The 16,407-nt window shown below is 31.5% G+C and overlaps 2 protein-coding genes and 1 long non-coding RNA gene across 4 annotated transcripts; 1 reads left to right on the forward strand and 2 right to left on the reverse strand.

The window, feature by feature from the left end:
- Positions 1-58: 58 nt before the first annotated feature.
- LOC131847746 (polyglutamine-binding protein 1) lies at positions 59-1,240 on the reverse strand (the record flags this gene model as incomplete). The annotated part of the gene is made up of 1 exon (XM_059197394.1): positions 59-1,240. A coding segment is annotated over one exon (507 nt), but the record flags the coding sequence as incomplete, so codon positions are not given.
- A 12-nt stretch (positions 1,241-1,252) lies between these two features.
- On the forward strand, positions 1,253-5,396 carry LOC131847599 (uncharacterized). The gene is made up of 4 exons (XR_009357720.1): positions 1,253-2,192; positions 2,461-3,525; positions 4,026-4,100; positions 4,483-5,396. It is a non-coding gene; the product is annotated as an uncharacterized LOC131847599 (long non-coding RNA).
- Positions 5,397-8,490: 3,094 nt separating this feature from the next.
- LOC131847564 (uncharacterized protein PF3D7_1120600-like) lies at positions 8,491-15,964 on the reverse strand. 2 transcript variants are annotated; one of them, XM_059197151.1, is made up of 4 exons: positions 15,771-15,964; positions 10,443-12,580; positions 8,964-9,930; positions 8,491-8,639 (listed from the first exon to the last, which is right to left on the reverse strand). In XM_059197151.1, the coding sequence occupies exons 1-4, from the start codon at positions 15,946-15,948 to the stop codon at positions 8,593-8,595; spliced, it is 3,330 nt and encodes a 1,109-aa protein (XP_059053134.1). In that variant the 5' UTR covers positions 15,949-15,964; the 3' UTR covers positions 8,491-8,592. The 2 variants fall into 2 exon arrangements, with proteins under 2 accessions (XP_059053134.1, XP_059053133.1); XM_059197150.1 differs by having other exon boundaries at positions 8,940-9,930; positions 15,771-15,854.
- Positions 15,965-16,407: the final 443 nt, after the last annotated feature.

Below are 16,407 nucleotides of genomic sequence, written 5' to 3' on the forward strand. Positions count from 1 at the left end.
ATAATTTCCTCTACTTTCCTGTTGCTTTTCACCATATGTAATGACTTGAGTTTAAAAAAGGTTAACTCTACTAAATGTATCAATGACTGTTATGTCATGTTACAAAAACGAAGACGCACAAAGAAGGCTAATCGAAACCATTGTTACACTGACCTGACTGGGCCCAACTTTAATAAAAATTTTACTGTTCTGTGCGAAGATCCATATCAACTAGTATTGTTCGTAATTGTCATTTGACTATGCATACTTGAAACATAGTACTTGAATTTAATTTTCTCTGAAAGGCCGAAAGTATATGGTTACGACTATTACAACCTCTCCAAGTGAATCCACAAAATACATAATTGTCATTAATTATAATACAGAATTGCTACTCACACAGAGCCATAGAGAAATTACTTTTATATAAAGACTTATATTGATATTTGTTCTGTGATAGTGAGCAGAGGAATTCTTTTAGACATAAGCATCAAACTTTTAGTTCAACCACTATCCTTATATTAATAGATCATAGATGAAGAAATTCCTAATGGGTTAATATGTTTAACATGTCCTAAATTAAATACTAAAAACATGATGATTCATATTTATCTAAATAAAAATGTGAATGCATAAATCATTATATGTAAAATAACATTTATTTACAGTTTCATTACACTGCTTTCAATTAGTGCACATAATCCATTGCACTTTTGTAGATCTAAACATTGTAGGCATATCTGTATTATAAATATTAAGGTGAAGGAGGTGGAGACTTCTGTCTAGCATTGGCTGCCAATATAGCTCCTGGTGCTGGATATGGTCTCATTTGATATATTGAACCAGAAGCTGTGGTATCGACTCCTGTTTTGGTTCCATTGTCTAACCCAGCTGCCCAATTACCTCTAGGTATATCAGAATATGCAGCAGGATCCATTGGATCTAAATCATTATCCTTAGTTTTAGTTCTTTTTCTATCCCTTCTATGTACTTCTTTTTCTTGATGACGATCTCGTCGTTTTTCTTTAACAGGTTGTTGGGGTACTTCTTGGTCAGAATCTTCACTTGAATTATCACTTTCATCACCTTCTTTTAGCAAACGCTCCTCCCGTAAATGTGCAGCACTCTCACTAGGAAATGCTCGAGGATGGGTTGGTGGCAACCAAGACACTAGATTGTTGTGAACATTCCAAAAGTAATGTTGACCACATCCTTCGTCATAGACTTCTTCCCACCCAGGCGGTAAAGTAGTAGTAGTGGTATATTTTATCCACAAGTGGATAGGCAAAGGTACGAGACCATACAGCCTAATCTTCAGTAGTATTTCCATGAAATTCAAAAATTCTTCAAGGCGATATCGCCAAATCTTTTCATTAATTATAAGTTTGTGTTAAGTCCTTGTAAGTGTCCATAATTGAAATGTTTATAATTCTCCGATAGTTGCTATGATAAAGTCGTAAATTGGTTTAAAAGTTGCAGTGCATTTGAATAGTTCTTGAAGCGATGGCGGAATAATCTTATATAGTTCTTGAAGCTTGGCAATGAGCAAAATTCTGTTTAAATTGAAGGCCGGGCAATAAAAAAATATATGTTCTAATGTTTGATTTTCGTTACTAGAGCATAAAAGACAAATCGGAGAATTAATGATCTTCATTCGGTGTAAATGTGCATTGAATTTACAATGTCCAAATCGCAGTCGACAAATTTGAGTATAAAATCTTCTCTCTAAAAATATTTTTCCCTGAATAAACCAGGGTTTTTTGCCAATAGTACTGTTTATACCTGCATACCAAGTACCTTTATCTTTGGTAGTACGTTTCCAATCTTCTTCCCAATTTTTTAATAAGTTTTTCCTAATTTCAGGAATTAAATCTTGCCAAGGTAAGAAAATTTTTTTAGACTCGCCACCCAATCTATTGACAGTTTTGACAAGGTAATCTACTTCTTCATTACCTGTCACACCTTTGTGTGCCGGTATCCAAGTAAATATAATTTCTTTTCCTTTATTAAACAAAACAGTCCATAGTTCTTTAATTTGGTAAATAATATAGCTTGTTTTGGCACTAAATGAATGATTTTGCAACGCTGATAAGACTGACATGCTGTCACTAATGATAAGCCACTGATTATGAGGTTTAGCGCATATGTCTTCGTTAATATAATGCAAAGCTTGCAAAATAGCCAAGGCTTCGGCAGTGAATATACTAGTAATGGTAGGTAATCGAAATCCATAACCAGTTTTTATGTCGCTATGGTAAAAACCTAATGACACACCTTGGTCATTTTTTGAACCATCTGTATATATTGTGTTAAATGAAGGCCATTGAGAAAGATGTTCATAAACTTCTTCTTTACATTTTAAGTTCTTATCTGTTTCTATTGTCATATTGCAAAATTTACTGTCATATGTCCCTTCATAACATGCCCACTTATTATTTGCCACATGAATATTATTTTGCTCAATTATAGATTTCATTGCAGAGAAATCAAGGAGAATGTATGGGAATTTTATGGAATTAGAAGAAGAAGCAATGGTTTGAGAATCTGTAATTTTTTGTAACAGTGAATTATTGGAAAAGCTATGTAATTTTAGCAAGAATTTAAATTTAAGAAATTTGAATCTTAATGACAGAGATGGAATGTTGCATTCTACTTGGAGAGAGACTATTGGAGTTGTTTTCATTGCACCAGTGATTAGACGCAAATTATTATTTTGGATTGTCTCTAATTTTTTTAAGAGTGTGGGGTTGGAAGCAAAGCAAAGGTAACTGTACTCAAAGTGAGAACGGACTATGGATTTGTACAACATAAGTAAAATCTTTGGATCAGCCCCCCAAAATGTTTTGGAAAGGCATTTTAAAATATTAAAAGCTCTAGAAGCTTTATCAGATATATTACAGACATGCTTATTCCAAGATAGATTTTTTGTTAATGTTACACCAAGAAACTTGGCTTCAGCTACTACAGGCAGTATGCTACCATTATAATTAATATTAGCATGCAAAGTTCTTGATCTACTGAATATAACAACTTTAGTTTTATCTAAACTAATATCTAATTGTAAATATTTAAAATAAACATTTAATTTCTTTAGAGCTTTGTTTATTTTATTTTCTACTATATGAATATTTGAGCCTGAACAGTAAACTGCTAAATCATCAGCAAACTGTAAATTGCTGACTTCATTACCAAGAATAATATTAATTTTATGAATATACAAAATAAATAACAGTGGACTCAATATTCCCCCTTGACATACACCTATATATGAAGATTGTGGACCATATAAATTATTATTGTACTTAACATAGACTTGTCTATTATGTAGGAAATTAAAAATCCAGTTAATCAACTTATCTGGTATTCCTAGTGTTTGCAGTTCATTAGTTAGAATATGATGATTAACATTGTTAAAAGCACCAACTATATCAAAGAAGACAGAAACCAGTATATTGTTACTAGAAAAAGCACGATGAATATCTAGGTTTAAATGATTTAAGCTCTCTGTAGCTGAAAAACCTTTCCTGAAGCCAAACTGATTTGAAGGTAATAACTTATTTGATTCTATATAAAATTCTAACCTTTGTTTAATCATTTGTTCGAAAAGTTTACTCATACAAGATGTTAATGCTATAGGTCTATAGGAGTCTGAATGATTTATCAATTTGCCTGGTTTAAGAATAGGAATCAGACAATCTGTTTTCCAATCGGGTGGTATTTCTGAAGTATTCCAAAGAGAGTTAAGTAACATTAACAAAGTGTTTTTAGAATTGGATGATAATGTCTTTAACATTTTGTAAGAGATATTGTCAAGACCGAAAGCTGTGTTACGTCTGCTGTTTAAGGCACTGTAAAATTCTGTTATAGTAAAAGGGTTTATAATGAAGCTGTTATTATTATTTAATGATACCTGTATGTTGGGTCTACTTTTGGCTGACGGTTTGGATGTAAATTTACTTAAGAAAGGAGAAATCCAATCAGTGTCTGAAGATATAAGTGAACAGTTGTTATTAAATGTTTTATTAAATTTTTTCATTTTATTCCAGATAACTGATAGAGGAGTTTGCCGATTGATCGACTCACAGAATTTTAACCAACTGGCATTTCTTTCGTTTTTGAGAGTAAGTTTTTTGATTGCCTGTTGTCTTTTAAATCTTATGTAATTTTCTTGATTGGGATTATTTTTAAAATCTATGTAAGTTTTCTTACATAATTCTATTGCTTGAGAACAAGTATTGTTCCACCATGGCAAAGAAAGTCTTGTCTTGTGATTACAGACTAAAGAATGTTTTAAATTTCCATGTGAATTATTAGCTGTGTTAATGCTTTCTATTAAAATATTGCACATTTGTTTATAGGAGTCTAAAGGGGTGGAAGGATCGTAATTAAATTCATTACATAATTTATTATCAACAGTCTCTTGGTATACAAGCCAGTTTACATTATTGTAATTTGGCCTAAAAAAATTACTATGATTAATGGAAATGTTATTTGTATTTACAGTGTTACATAAAAGGTGGGTGATGGTTGGAAGATGATAGCTCCCTAAAGGATTATCATGTACAGACCAATTGCATCGGAGTGACAGAGAGGCAGAAACAATTGTAAGATCCAGAGCACTTGGACTCCATATATCAGAGCCTACAGTAGTGGGTTGACCATTATTAATTATACAAAGATCATTGTCTTCAATAGTATTAAGAAGAATAGTGCCTCTAGAATCGGTTCTAGAGCAACCCCAAGTGGTATTGTGGGCGTTAAAGTCACCCGCTATTATCATAGGTGACGGGATAGATTTAAATAAGTTATCTAAATGTAAATGTGTAAAGTTACGTGACGTTGCGGATGTAGGGCTGTAAAAACTAACAAAAGAAATTGTTTCATTTTTCAAATATAATTTTAAAGCGATATTTTGCAAAGAATCATCGTGATATGTATTTAATCTGTCATAATTCAATTTGTTTTGTATTAGAATGGCTACACCATTATGATTATTACCAATGTCTAATCTTTCTATATTGTAACCTTTGATATTAAAGTTTTTGAAAGGCTTTAGCCAAGTTTCAGAAAGAAGGGCGATATGTATATTGTTGTTATATAAAAAATAAGTAAAAGCAAGTCTATTATTTATCAAGCTCTGGGCATTCCACTCGATAATATTTAAAATATTATCCATTAAAGAGATACTATTAATTAGTGTTAGTACTGGAAATCTTAAAAGTATCTAAAATTATGTTTTTTATGCCTTCTGAGTTTAAGGGAGAGTCATCTGTTTTATTAACAGAAATAATTTTAATAACTGATGCAATGATTAGTTTTAAAAAGTCATCATTTTGCAATAATGTGTTAATATTGTCAGTAGGTTTAGTTTTAGTGTTTAAAGATGGAAAAGATTTTTCATTAAATAAACTAGAGAAAGGAACAGTCTTGTGTTTTATTTTGTTTTCTTGTATTTTCTTCTTTTTAATTGGGCATTCAGCTGAGATAGCTATATGGTTACCATTACAGTGAAGACATACAGCTTCTGTGCTATTTTTAGTGCAATCTTTAAAATGATGGTTTTCTCCACATATTGAGCAACGTTGAGTATTTTTGCAAAATTTACCAATGTGGCCATATCTCAGGCACTTTAAACATTGTGTTACTGGTGGGGTGTAAGCGCTTACCTCGAAATACCATGAGTTGATATCGACATTCGTAGGGAGTGTGGGACAGGCAAAGGTAATGGCGACTGATTGGGTGGGCAGAAAACTTGTGTTACCATCTTCATCACGACTTCTTCGCATAAACCGGCGCACCGAGACGACGTCTCTGGAGCTGGAAATACCATTGTAAATACTTTTGTTTGACATGTATATAGGTACGTTTTTTATGACCCCTGTTATTTCTGTTAATGTTGCAGGTATTGTGGCTTTAACATGTAAATCTTTTTGTACTTTGGTGTTATTTAATGCTATGTTGGCTAAACCTGGCCTTTCAAAAATGGCTCCAACTTTATATTTATTAATTCTCTTGAAACGTTTTATACCCTTGCTTTGGCGCTTAAGACAGGCGCCAAGGGACATAAGGTCTCTGTCGCCTAAAGGCCTCGTATCGGTACTTTCATAAATAACTATATATTCAAAATTTCCTCCATCCTCAGGATATTGGCGACAGTAATTATCGATTTTAAAAACTTTATACTTATCCTCATCCATTGAGGAGTCAGAATCTGGACTGTCGACATCCCTCGAATTTTCTGGGGAGCAATTATCATCGGCTTTGCGCTTTTTGCGCTTACTTCCCATTTTAGGACTGTAATTAACTACAAATTATGTTAGTTGTACCTATATATACAAATTATTGAATATAAATAAAATATAAAATAAAGGAAAAATATTTAAAACACCCGCTCTATTTGACTTCCCGCCAAAAAGTCTATAGTAAATAAACAGAAATAACATGTCTACTCTGCGATTTTATTTATTTTTTATACTATGATCGTGGCTAACAAGCATATGGCCCATCTGATATTAATGGATTATTTTTTACAAAGATTTTAAGTTAATTTATCATGACTGGTTATCAAAGAATATTATTACCATGCTGCAGTAGTATACTCTACTAAATTGGCCTAAAATTTGTATTAGTTAATTATTGTATTAAAAAATGTGTTTCAAATTGCAGTACCGCTATCAATGTATAACGAATTTACATTGCGCAGAAACACCGTTAGATAGTTACAAAGCGGACTTCGCGCGGATTCCGTCCCGAATAACGTAATTTATTGTAAATAAAGTTCTTATATACAACATATATATGTAAATGTTGGAGCATTTACTTGTGCAATTTAGTTGGTGCTTTTACTATTTGAAATGTATTGGCAATATCATATAGAGTATTGGCTGCTAATATACAGAGGGCTTGTAGATGGCGCTATTGAATTATAATGCACATAGAGATACAAGCTTCATCCTTCATTTAGGAAGCCAATACATCATAACTGTTAATTTATTTATTCATATAAAGTCGACTCTCGTTAATTCGAAACTCGAGGGACTCTTAAAATATTACGAATTATCGAGTGTTTGAAATATCAAATAGTTCGAAATTTGTGAGAGAAAATAGATAAAACTTTGAATTATTAAGTGTTGATCAATTATTTATTAACTGCTATTCTATTAGGTCCTAACATATGAAATTGGCGTTTTGTAAGGGAGTAAGCTAAATTCGATTTCTTCAAAATATAATATATTTATTTAATCAAAGTATGTACCATTGATATTTATGCACTTTTGCCATCTCACAGGTAGTTTATTGATCCCTTTACTAAAAAAACCATTCGGACGGGAATCAATAAAATCTTTGAAGGCGCTTTGGACTGCTCCATCGGAGCGAAAGGTGAATATTTTCCCTTCTAGAAGATATCCAAATTTCGAAAGAAATTGTAATCTGTTGGAGTAAGATCCGGGGAATACGGTGGATGCCTTAGACATTCAAATTGAAGCTCTTCTAATTTGGTAACTGTCTGTCGTGCAGTCTGTGGTCTAGCGTTGTTCTGAAGCAGCAGTGGTCTACGACGATTGACCAGCCTCGGTCGTTTAGCAGCTAGCTTTTCCATCGTGGTCTGCAATTGCTGACAATACATATCTGCCATAATCGTCTAGCCAAATTTAAGAAAACTGAAGTGAACAACACCGGCACGAATCCACTAAACGCTCACAAGTAACCTTTTTTGGATCAATTTTCGCTTGGGTCAAGACTTGGCGGGTTCAGGTTCAACCATTGTGATGAGCGTTTCCAATTATCGTAAAAGATCCACTTTTCATCACAGGTAATGATTCGATTTAAAATCCCTTTATTATTATGGCGGTTGAAAGTAACGCAGCAGTTTACGCGAGTTTGTCGATTTACTCTATCATGAGGGACCCGCCTTTCAAGCTTTTTCACCTTCCCAATTTGCTTCAAGTGGATTAAAACAGTTTAAGGAACCGTTTCTGCAGCACTGGTGCCATGGCGGAACTCGTACTAGTAACGCGATATTATAAGTTTTCTATTTTGTAAACTGAGTGACTCAAAGAAAAAACCAAACATGAGAAAAACTTGGATTACGGTTTTAGAAAAACAAATGCATGAGTAAATAGCTATATAATTTTAAATTGGAATTGCTAACCAAAGAGGAGATATATGAGTCAAAGTGGCCAGTATAACAAAACGCCAATTTCATATGTAAGGAAAGGACCTAATATTAATCTGATTTCTCGTTAACCCGCAAGATCAGAATCCAGGGAGTCAATATTGAGGAAGATTCATTCATTCATTTCAAGTGAAAATTCATTAGACGAATTAGGATGTAATGTAATGTAATTTACAGTGTGAACTTCGTGTACATATATTAGAATTAAAATATTTACATTACAATTTTTCTAATAGTATTAACAAAAAGTTCTGTTAGTAGTTTTTCTTTTATATATATTGCAAACTCAATACAATGAATTTTCATTGATAATTAATTAATTTAATTATACACAACCAATAGTTATTGGTTTCCCGAAATTAATATGTGTTCAAAATATTGTTTTTCTTTTATATATATATACCCACTACAAATAAAATGTGCTGCCGATTTCTCTTTTAGTTGTTATTCCACAGTAAGAAGTAAACCAACACGCTCTTGAATTCTGAAACAAATGCATACCAAGCCGTTTGTAATTTATCATGAGAACGTACTATATTTCAGGCAATTAAAAAAAAGCTTCACACAGTAGCTTCAAAAATATGCTACTAATACGCCTGCTGCCAATTTAAAAGTTAATATTATAAAATTATATATCAACAATAACTTCTAAATAAAGAACGACTTTAAAAAAAAACTACAATTGCCAAGGCTCAAAATAATCTACCACGAACTACCTAGGTCCACACGCACCTAATAAAAGCAGTTCATGCGATGGCCTTGATAGAATGGAAAGGTTTATCACCTGATAATAGATGTCTTCACTCACCACTGACGACTGATGTGTCACTCCTCGACACCTTGGTAGGTAGGACTATATCATGAAATTCACTAGAATGCATTAATTTTGAAGCAGCGTTAGTATCCGTTAACGGACTGTCCTCAGAATTTTTAATCAATTTCGGGGAGGCACTAGAATCCGCAAAAGGATTACCTTCAGGATTTTCTTGAAATGGAGTAACTACATCCATTTCGTCAGAACTCATTTTTGTTAGGATTCCTCTAGGTTTCTCAACAGTGATTTGCGATTTTAATTGCGGACTATCCGCGTTATCTATATTACGGGGATTTTGGGTACCCACTAAAGTTTCAATAATTGTACTATCAATCGGTGAAATATCAGAGGCTTGAGATTGAATTTTATTTTCCTCAGAGTGTGTCATGTTTTTCTGCAAGTTATTCTGAGTTAACGATAGTTCACCGACATTAATTATCATTTCTTTCACAGAATCAACATCTTCACTTAATTTGCCACTATTGTTACTAGGAGGCGAAATTGATTGTATAGCATCTTCTCTTTTTAGCTGTTTTCTTTCATTTCTATCATAACCCAAAGGATGTAAATTTAAAGAAGAAGGCGGGCTACTATCTAGCGATATATCCATAGATGTGAGGATTGTTTCGTCTCTACTGAGGAAATTACCTCCTTCGGGCACAATATGAATATTAAGAATGGTTTTATTTTTATTATTTTCAACATCACCATCCAATGAGATAGTGGATGTGCCGTCCGAGTTAGCTAACGAGTTAGTAGATGTTTTGTTTGAATGTAATCTATTTCTGACTAAAAAACCTCTGACATGTGCTTGGATAGTGGTGGCAGCACTAGATAAAGAAGAATCGTCAGTAGACAATGATAACGATTTTTCTTCGTTAACTGTCTGTAATACAGTATCCATTCTTGTAATCCCTCTTCTTTCTTTATTGCCATTTATTACCTGATAATCTAATTGTTCCTGAAATGTTATTAACTGGATCTATTAACATTGTCTTATTACACTATTGATGATTTGCTTGCTGCGTTATTTAATTACTTTTGGGTTAAGCTACGTGATTTGAAATTCTCTATATTTTAATTTATCGTATTTTCATAATTTCATTCATACTGTTTAGATTAACATCATTAAAATATGAGAAGGAACTTTAGTTTAAAATATTACTGTTTATATATAAATATTAGTTAAAAATAATATTGGCAAAGCTGTGCCTACTATTATAGACCGGCTTTGGTGTACGGTTTAATTTCAAATTGTCATTATCTAGCATTAGTGGAGCATTATATCTTAATTTATTATAGGCCGAAATGATGATCAGCGATTATAAAATTTATTTTTCGATTATTTATGACGAGCTAATTTATAAAAGCAACCTTTAATTTTGATTTTAATGAAAAGAAAAGATGAATGAATTGGATAACGATAACACTATAGACATTAGTTCCATCTTTTATATTTAACTATGTACCTACCGTTTTATTATCGTCTTCTTCCAAAGAATTATTCTCATCGTTGGTGTCATCCAAGGTTGATGTTCTACTTTTAAAAAGAAAAGATCTAAACACTTTCTGGATGGTAATAGCCGCCGTTTCTAAGTCCATGCCAGAAGGATTTGCAATGTTTTCATTTAAGTTGTCACCATTTTGGGAAACCGCAGGTTTTAAATCAATATTACTGTTATTTTTGTCTGTACTGTCACCTGAAGTTATGGATTTAATTTCATTTTTATTATCGGCATTTACGATTAAAATATTAAATTCCTTTTGAAGTGAATCGGCATTTCTGCTAGTTGGAATGTCATCTTGTTTGTTTTCTTCTTTTAATGAAAGATATTCAATTGGTATTTGTGTGGTGGTTATACTAATGTCCTTGTTTTTGGCGACCGAGGTAAATTTCTCATCATTATTAATATCATTCTCAACCAGTGGTTTGGAGTCAGTAATAATATGTATATCAGGTTTTTCTCTTCGATTATTTATATCACTTTTTATTACGTTGTTACTGGTCTCATAAATGTTATCAATTTGTTCTTTAAGAATATTCTCATTAATCACATAGTTTGTACTTTGTTCATATTTTTCCTCTATATTATTATTATCTTTCTCCAAATTGTTTTCCAATTTAGTATTATCCTTTGTATCATAATCAATTTCAGTTTCTTCTTTTAACTTGTTATCGTTAGCTATATCATATTTATTTTCACTTAATATTTCCATTTCCTTTACCTCGCGACCAATATCACCTAGTTTTATATTTTCACTTTCTGTAATGTTTTCTTTTATAAATTCTTGTGATAAATTATCAAATGATTTATTATTGGATTCAAGGAACTGATTTGTCGCTTGAATATCATTTAATTTTTCTTTGACTTCTGTAATTATAGTATCAATAGACACTTTATTGATATCCTCTGATAAAATTGGATCAATTATACTGTTGTCACTGAGATCTATGACGTTTATTTTTGTAATATTTTTCTGTTCTTCTTTAACATCTTCGATTTCTTTTTCAGTTATCACAGTTTTATGGCCGATTTTCTTGATATCATCATCAAAATTATATTGTTCTGTATTTAATGTTAAACTACTATTTTTGTCTGATTTATCTTTATCATCTATTTCTTCGGGAGGATAACAATTCATTACACCAGTATTTTCAGTTTCCGTAGAAAAAAAATCATTGTTTTGATTAATAATTGCAATTTGTTCATATCTAGAGATAGCAATAGTCTCTAGGGCATCTTCGTTAGTATTAAATGACAAGGCTTTATCTGAATTAACATTATTATGCTCTGCTGTTTCTTTATTATCTTGATCTATAAGATCCAGTTCGCATAATGAATTTCCATCAGCGACTTTATGATCTAAAACTTGATTAGTATTTTCTTTGTTTTGCTCTGCACTATCGTTTGTGTCACCCATAGTAGTGAGAATATTTGAACCATTGGGAGCATATACATCGCCTTTTAATATTACTTCTTTTTTGTTTATTTCTAGGTGATTATTTTGTTCATTCAGAATGAACTCTGTACACTCAACTTTTAGTTTATTGAGTACGACATTATCGATATTGTCTTGTTTACTTCCAGTATCCGAATTAATAATTGTCTTAGTTCGATCAAGGTTATTTGGTAGAATATTGCCTACATTAACAAAAGAATCAACATTTCCTTTATTTCGTACATCATTATTGACATCATCAATATTATTTTGTTTTATTTCATTTTCTGAATTATTAATTGTCCCCGATTGTTCTAAGTTGTCAAAATTTTCCCCAGAAAAAACTTTACCAGCGTCAATATCATCATGTTCTTTAACTGTATAATTTGGATTTGCGACTGTTTTCGATTGATCGTAGCTGTCTTTCTCAAAATTATTAATCTCGTGAAAGATTTCTACTTCAGAAACATTTCTTATATTAAGCTCAGGGTGTACGGGCGGCTTTAAATTTTGTACTTTTTTTATTACAAGTTCTTCGCTATGTGATTGGAGATCACCATCTGCAGTCAATCGAGGCATTTCTTTAATGTATTTTTCCCAACGTTCCTCAGCCCTTCTTCTTACTTTTTGTTGGGCTCGCATTATTTTTTGTTCCAATGTTGGTTTCGAAACTGAAATATTACTTCATGACAATTACAATAAATATATTTATATACCTAAGATATGACAATAATATTTACTATACAAAAATTATTTAAAATAAAATTTATTTACATATATTACAGGTACAAACATAGCTGTACACTTATTATAGTGACAACAACAAAGACTGTGTTATGGACATAGTTGCGTAAACTTAATAATGCCCATAACGGAGTTAAAGGATACTTTCTAATAGCAAGATATTAATTGGCACGAATAGCCTAGTAGTTTGCTAGCGCGACTTACACCTAAAGGGCCATAAATTGAAAACTTGTCACCAAAAAAATATATTTCACTTTATATCTCTGACCTGCATGGGAAGCACTGATAACAAAATCTATAATTAATCCAAAAGATGGGGGTAAGCGTCCTCAGCCACGTTAGATACAAATATATCGCGAAATGGAGACATGTCAAAAGTTGCGTATATAAGGTAAAGGGCCATATTATGGAACATTGTACTAGTTTATGAAACAAGTGATAAAAATCCGAATTACAAATAAGTTCTAACGTATTCTGTATTTATAATATTATCTTTATGATCTTTAATAACCTATTTATTGATTAAATTAATTTATTTTTGTAAACACCTTAAAATATATAGAAAAAAAAATAGTTGAAATGCCCGTGTCAGGTTGCATGAAAAAAGACTGTCTTTTAGAGTTAGAGAATGACACGTGTCATCACAATTGTTTTAACAATTTGAAATATTTGTCAATGATACAAAAATACTTGAAACATGTCAATCAAAAGTTTGACTTATTATCTATTGATTGATAATGAATTTAAAGTACTTTAATAAGGTATTTATTTTTTATTTAGGTGTTTCATAATTGCCGCAAAAATTTCTAAACAGACCGTATTTATGGAACAGTATATTCAGTGTTCCACATCCCCCTCACATTCGATTTTCTTAGTTGTCCGTAATTATGAAACAGCAAAAAGTGGACAATATTTAGTTAATTTCGTGTTAATCATTGTTAATTAATTACAACAAAGCAATTTACGTTAGAACAGTTTATATTTCTAAAAATTTGCATTTAGATATGTACATAGATTGTAAAATTCTATGAAAATGAAAAACTAACCTCAAAAATGAATAAGCTGGATGATAAATATTGTTTTATATTAATTAAAACATATACTTAAGTGGAAAACCTGCCTGAAAAAATTAATAACACTTTATTTAATTCAAAATTTTTACGAAGCACCTACATATCACATTTTTATAGATGTTTATGATGATTAATAATTTAAAAAAATTAGGTAGATACATTTTTTTTTATAGAATTTGATATCTTTATTCTATAGATTTATTTTATATTGTTATTTTTATTTTTGATTGTTTGGTATAATTTTTATAATTTGATATTGGTTGGTTTTCCTGAAATAAATAAACTAACTGTCAAAGAAGTGACGTTGGTAAATTTGAATTTTTAGTGAAAGAACAGAACAGTAAGAAAATAATTTGATTAATAATCAAGTCGAATGATAAAACTAATGATTACATGACACTTAACAATGATTGTCATTCTTCTAATAAATATTCTCCTCTGATAAATACCAGTACCCAGTCTCAACAAAGCAGCCATTCCTGAGGTAATTACTGTATGAAATTATAGTATAAAATGAACCTTAGATATGGTTACTGAAGCTCATTCTGGTATTTATGAAAGTAGTAATTTAAATTGACTAAATTTAACTAATATTTTGAAGCGTAATGTTGGTGATGAATTAATATTTGAGTTGAATTTGAAGTTAAGAAAAAATAGATTAAAGCTGAGTCATCAGGTAAACTCAAACTACCTTCTGCTGGCACATCTGATCGATGGATGCATCTGATGATGAATATGACTAAAAAAAGAAACTGATCGTAAAACTAAAGAAGAAAAGATACATAAAAGAACACAATTACTAAATGAGAAAAAAGTGATAGCTGATGAACGGAAAAGCTGCTAGATAACGCATTACTACAAAGGATCAAAGAAGAAATGAAATAGTTGAATTTTTGGTTTAATTTAATGTATATTTGGTTTTTATATCTTGTTTATTAATGCTAAGATTTGAAACTGTTTTTGTCATACTTACTTTGTAAGTGAATATTTATTTATTGCTTGTTTATTCGTATAATTTTTAAATCTAACTGTATTAATAATTAGTAATAAAACTTTTGATACTATGAATAAATAAATTAGTAACTGAAAAATGTTTTTAATGCGAGTACTTCCGTTCATTTTGAGTTCCATAATTTGGGACATTCCCGATGGAACACCCGTACGTGTTGCTTTAGACTGTTTCATAAATACGGCCGTATGTACTTGTCTGTTATTTTATTCAATTTATTAGCATTTTCAACTAAAACTCACTTGATAATAATTATTATCACTTCAGTAGATATCAGGCAAACTATTAACTTAGAAAAATTCAATGTTTCAACTCTATTTTTTTTTAAACAATGTAAAATATTCAACTCCTACTCAAAAGGTGTTTCATAATATGGCCCTTTACCTTAGTAGATATTAATATATTATTTCAGGACATTCACACAGCGCCACGTAGTCCCATGTTAAGCAGAGCTTGTGTTATGGGTACTACTAGACAACTAATAGACTACTAGAAATACTTAAAACTTTTTTTTTAATATACGCAATACACGTAGAAAACACTGAGAACAATACAAACAATCATACTCATGAATACAAATGATTGTTTTGTGCGAGGAATCGAACCCGTTATCATCGGAATTAAGCCTTGGTAGTCTAGCGGTGTGCTAATCCGCTAGACCACCAAGCTCATGACCTTATATAGTTTGTTGGTATAAATCCGTATCATACCAACCAGAACAAAAGCCCTTGTTGTCAAGCGAAAATTGAAGATATTGATCCGTAAATGATGCGGGCTACTGATATCTCTATATTCCCGTGTAAATCAGTCTTATATCAGCTTCAGCATGACTCTTTCTTAGAAAAGAATAGTATACTTACATTGTCTTAGATGTTAGATAAAAATAAATTCACAAGAAAATATCCTATAAAAGTCCACAAGACTTTTGTAGGGTATTTTCTTGTGACTTTAAATCCAAAGCTTAATATAAAAAAAATCGTTATTTTATCTCTTGATATAGCCGCATACTAATTTACACATAATTTGGAGACTTACTTGGACCATCTCTTATAGTCAATAATGTCTGCATATGATTAGCACAATATTCATAAATATCTGGAGGGTTTTGTTTCAATACATCCTTCGTTAAACCTTCCATCAACTCCACTAGTCCCACAGGCATCTTTGGAACTGCAGTGGGGCTGGTATACGCCCGAGAACCAGTAAGCCTCATTTTAGCTAAAACTAGAATAAAAATCTATGATGAAATTTGAAACTAAAATATATCTATATATTTCATTAAGTACTAATACAAACCAAAATGAAAATCACGCAGTACAACTGTTTGACAATTAATACCCGAGAGTTACTATACAATTTGCATTGGATTAGCAGTATTTATTAATATTATTATATGTGTTTCACTACCATGAAACTTGACCGTACTACATGGGCTACTAGAAAAGTATACTAAAGGTGTGGTGTAGAGCTGGTAATGTTTGGTGGCGGTAGTCATGGTGATGCGCCAACTTGAACTTGAGTCTATTGGTACGTATTGATCCCATTATCATCTGCAAGTTCAACGTACTCACCGTTTCCCGTTGCCGTAAGGCCGAGTTCGAGGTTATTACGCCTTTCTATTATTACAATTCACTAGCAGCTTTTATAATTTTCCGTCAAACAGCACATCGCA

Source organism: Achroia grisella, unplaced genomic scaffold, assembly GCF_030625045.1.
Source record: "Achroia grisella isolate CSIRO2021 unplaced genomic scaffold, CSIRO_AGI_Agris_v1 utg540, whole genome shotgun sequence".
Taxonomy (NCBI): Eukaryota; Metazoa; Arthropoda; class Insecta; order Lepidoptera; family Pyralidae; genus Achroia; species Achroia grisella.